Source organism: Priapulus caudatus, unplaced genomic scaffold (assembly GCF_000485595.1).
Source record: "Priapulus caudatus unplaced genomic scaffold, Priapulus_caudatus-5.0.1 Scaffold381, whole genome shotgun sequence".
NCBI classification, from domain to species: domain Eukaryota; kingdom Metazoa; phylum Priapulida; class Priapulimorpha; order Priapulimorphida; family Priapulidae; genus Priapulus; species Priapulus caudatus.
The window spans coordinates 116,536-120,998 of NW_014577442.1; the positions used below are offsets into that span (position 1 = coordinate 116,536).

The 4,463-nt window shown below is 49.0% G+C and overlaps 1 protein-coding gene across 1 annotated transcript in view; it reads left to right on the top strand.

Moving 5' to 3' along the window:
- LOC106809740 (glutamate receptor 1-like) overlaps positions 1–3,776 on the top strand; it is a 17,051-nt gene extending 13,275 nt beyond the window's left edge. The window contains exons 7-10 of the mRNA XM_014812932.1: positions 660–833; positions 1,285–1,488; positions 3,577–3,683; positions 3,740–3,776. Of these exons, the coding sequence (XP_014668418.1) occupies positions 660–833; positions 1,285–1,488; positions 3,577–3,683; positions 3,740–3,776 (522 nt within the window). The remainder of the gene's footprint in view (positions 1–659; positions 834–1,284; positions 1,489–3,576; positions 3,684–3,739) is intronic.
- Positions 3,777–4,463: the final 687 nt, after the last annotated feature.

A 4,463-nucleotide genomic window follows, 5' to 3' on the forward strand; every position in this document is an offset into this window, starting at 1 on the left:
GGGGGGTATGGGGGTCCTCCCCCAGAAAATTTTGAAAATGTAGATCGCAGGAGATGGTATTTGCAGCACTTTTGAGTTGTACAGCCTTCATTCTGACTACAACAATTCTCTTTTTTTGAACTTTCGGATCAACATGAATCCCACTGCATGTTGTTTGTTTTGCATGGGCAAAGCCATCGGAAAATTCAAAATAATAATGGAATAAAAATACCAAAATGTAGGGGTGAACTTGCTGGTTTGCTGGTTCCAAATCGAGTTCACCTCTCCTAAATCAGAAAACCTGACATATTATATACCAGTGTTGGAAATAGCAGCTGGTATACGTCGCTTTCCCACACCACAGATTAATGGCGGGCCGCCAGGCTATAAGTGCTCATGGAGAACCCCTCAGAAAAACATAAATAAAGGGCGTTTTTTCGTCAACGTTTTTCTTGGTTGTCCACCGGACAATGTCTCAGACTGGCTAGGTTGTCCGGCACAAATTCTGGTTGTCTCGGACAACCGGACAACGCTTATTTCGAGCACTGTATATCTAACTCTATCTCTAGCTTGCTCGCGTACGCGCTTGCTCTCTCTCACTCTCTCGCTTCCCCGATTGTGTCTTTTCGTCTGTATCGCAATACTCGCAACACAGCACATCTAGCTATCGTTGTCATCAGGCCTCAGAAGAACTCAACCTCCAGAAATTCGGCCACGAGGGCGCGAACGTGACCGGCCTGCGCATCCTGGAGCGCTCAGGCCGCGCCTTGAGAGACTTCTACAACAAGGGCGACTGGGAAGGGGCTAGGCAGGAGTCCAGCGGCAGGGGCGGTGCCAGTCAGCACAAACTAATGGTGAGTACTGAGTATACCGCCCTGGCCAGAAGCTACCGGCTAGATAATCACCCCGCGATTCAGAGTTTGTTGTTCGTGATTGAACTGTGCATCAATCCGTGTCATACTGCCAATCTGAATTGCAGATGTCGCCGATACTATGCCGTGGAAATCTGTATGGGTCCGTAATTGTGATGAATATTTTATTCGGGAGCCGCTATATGCCTTTCGTATCACTAGATCCGAATTAATCAATAGAAAAACGGTCGTACGAACGAACGAGAAACCAATCGATCGGCACAACATTCGAACAAGAAACCCGTCGATCGATCGATCGAACATCCGACAGAACAAACGAACGAGAAACCAATCAATCGATGGGTCGAACAACCGAACAAACGAACGAGCAACCAATCAATCGATCGATCGACCGAACAAACGAACAAACGAACGAATAATATTTTTCCGGCAGTACGAAGCAGCGTTGATCTACGATAGCCTGCGCGTCATCCACGCGGCTTTCTCCCGCTTGTTGGAGGCGTCACCCACCGCCCTCAAACGACACCTCCGCCGCGGCGAGGTTTACAACAATGGATCCCGCGGCATAGGCAACTGCGATGCGGACAGGGTGGTTCCGTTTGAAGCAGGCAATCGCATTCTCTCCACAATTAAGCAGGTATATGCCCGGTATATGCAGCGATTGTTCCCCATCTGTATGTATATATAAGCTAGTATTCCGCACGCACACACACACACACACACACACATATATATATATATATATATATATATATATTATTCAGCATCTATGACAGACTATATTTCGACTTGCTGTCATTACATATCATTCGTAACCGCCCGACATGATGTGTATGAGCATGTTTCAAAATGTATTCCCCGTGTGTGCTGTAGAATGACATATAATCGTTTTAGTCGATGTTTCTCATATCAGAAAAAAATCTTTCTGGTTTATTATTCGTATTGCACACACTGACGCCTACAGGCAGTCGTTATAGCCCCTGGCATACACGGTGCAATGGCGGATCCAGAGATACATGATATAAGATTGCGTGGCGCAGCTTTGCTCTTGATCCTAAGCGCTACGCGCGGATGAGACGCGCAGTTCCGCGGGATATGCGCACGCGACCGCGGGGATGTTCAAGTATGAAGCGCTGTCCGCAGTGGAGACGTGCGCCAAATTCGAGGCCCGGCGCACGTCTCCACAGCGGTCAGCGGATGGTCTGTAGTTTGAACTTTGTTCTAAATAAGAACTCTCGGCGGCTAAATAAGAGCAATATTATATATATCCAGAAAGACATGATACAAGATTGCGTGGCACAGCTTTGCTGTTGATCTGAAGCGCTGTCCGCAGTGGAGACGTGCGCCAAATTCGAGGCCCGGCGCACGTCTCCACAGCGGTCAGCGGATGGTCTGTAGTTTTAGAAGATGACAATGATTATATATGGACGATATTCTAGGAATTGGAGATTATCAAACAGTAACAAAAATCGCTCACTCATGCTCCAGATTAGTTGAATCAAAAAGGGCTTGTTGGGGGTCCATTATGCAGAGCTTCCAATTGAAATGGCCCATGAAATTGTCAAGTGGAATTGTGTTTTTCGAAACCCCAAAGAAAATGTCTCAAGTTTATGGCTCTTGACGCACGCGCATTGACGTACAAGACTGATGAAAGCACAGGCACCTAGAACGTCTCAATAAAAAAAAATCTTTACACAAATTTTCACAATGATCGACCGCCGGTGTGCAAAATAGGTGAACGTATGTGAAACATATACGGTTAGTACTTACTGTGACATATCCGTGACTAACTGACACCACTAAATTGGTAAAATGTTTCATGCACCTTAAGAAATGCTGAGAAATTACGAGGTTATTATCGCAGAACTCCCGACACCGCCCATCCTGATGTACAAAGCTATATGTAAACAAACACGCGTGTTGCGAGGTGCGTGCCTCCGATATCCATTTCGAGGCCCGCTAGGCCAAGCATAAAGCGCGCGGGCAAGACGTCACACACACAGCTACGTTCATTGGCTAAAACAATCGAGTAGATTTTTAGGGATTTTAGGAATGATTTAATTTTAAGAAAAACTTCAATGTTCAATGAATTACGCACTCGTTCACTTCCGAAAGCGGGTAAAAATGCCTAATTTTCTACTTCGGTGCGAAATGCATCGGCCGGGCCTTTCATTATTTACGAAAAGCAAACAATCTCACCAAACACCTACACGCAGTAACGGGTCACGTCGTTGACGCCCCATTCATGCCCATCAACGAGGAAGGCGGGGCTTATTCTGATTACGGAAATGCGAAAATGCAACAGAAGGACGTAGCGCAGTGCGCTAAACAGCGTGTTATTTTCGTATTTGTGCCAAACTCTATCGTAGGAAACCGTTCTAGCCTAGCAGAATGCCCTAGTTCCTGAGATCGGCGATTTGGTGGTTCAATGGGTCCCCATATTTTAAAATATAAAACACTGGTGCGGCGTAGGCTGTGATTGGAAGACACAAAGTGTCAATCCTCGGCGCGCCTCGGCATCATGGCCGCATCACGTCCAGAAGTGAATTCTAAGGAGGGGGAGGGGGCGAATCATGCTGGGGGTGAATCATGCGAGCTCATGGGGCTCGAGAGGGGAGTGTGTTAGGCTAAAACACCTTTGCCCTGAAAATTGTAGGGGGCGACCGCCCCCTGCGCCCCTGGGTCCGCCACTGCGGTGATTTGCTAGCGTCAATATTTTTGCTAGGTGAGCCTGGAGAATGGTTTGAGCGGGAACATTGCTTTCGACGAACATGGCAGAAGAGTGAACTACACAATCTATATTTGGGAGTACACACTGAACAGAGAGAAGACGTGGGTGCGTAGAACGATATTGCGAACAAGCTCGTTGCCAAAACGTGTGTATATAGGAAACAGCAATTCAAATTCAAATGCGTGTGTGGATAAGTGTCTGCGTGCGTGTGCGTGGGTGTGTGCGTGCATGCGTGTGCGTGTGTGTGTGTGCGTGTGTATGTTTGTGTGTGTGCGTGTAGGTATGTACGCGCGCGTGCGTGCGTGCGTGCGTGCCTGCGTGCGTGTGCGTGGGTGTGTGCGTGCATGCGTGTGCATGTGTGTGTGCGTGTGTATGTTCGAGTGTGTGCGTGTAGGTATGTACGCGCGCGTGCGTGCGTGCGTGCGTGCGCGCGCGTGTGTGTGTGTGTGTTTACGTGTCTATGTTCGTGTGTGCGTACGTTTGCGTGTGCGTGCCCGTGTGCGTGTGCGTGCGTGTGCGCGCGTGTGTGTGTGTGTGTTTACGTGTCTATGTTCGTGTGTGCGTACGTTTGCGTGTGCGTGCCCGTGTGCGTGTGCGTGCGTGTGCGCGCGTGTGTGTGTGTGTGTTTACGTGTCTATGTTCGTGTGTGCGTACGTTTGCGTGTGCGTGCCCGTGTGCGTGTGCGTGCGTGTGCGCGCGTGTGTGTGTGTGTGTTTACGTGTCTATGTTCGTGTGTGCGTACGTTTGCGTGTGCGTGCCCGTGTGCGTGTGCGTGCGTGTGCGCGCGTGTGTGTGTGTGTGTTTACGTGTCTATGTTCGTGTGTGCGTACGTTTGCGTGTGCGTGCCCGTGTGCGTGTGCGTGCGTGTGCGCGCGTGTGTG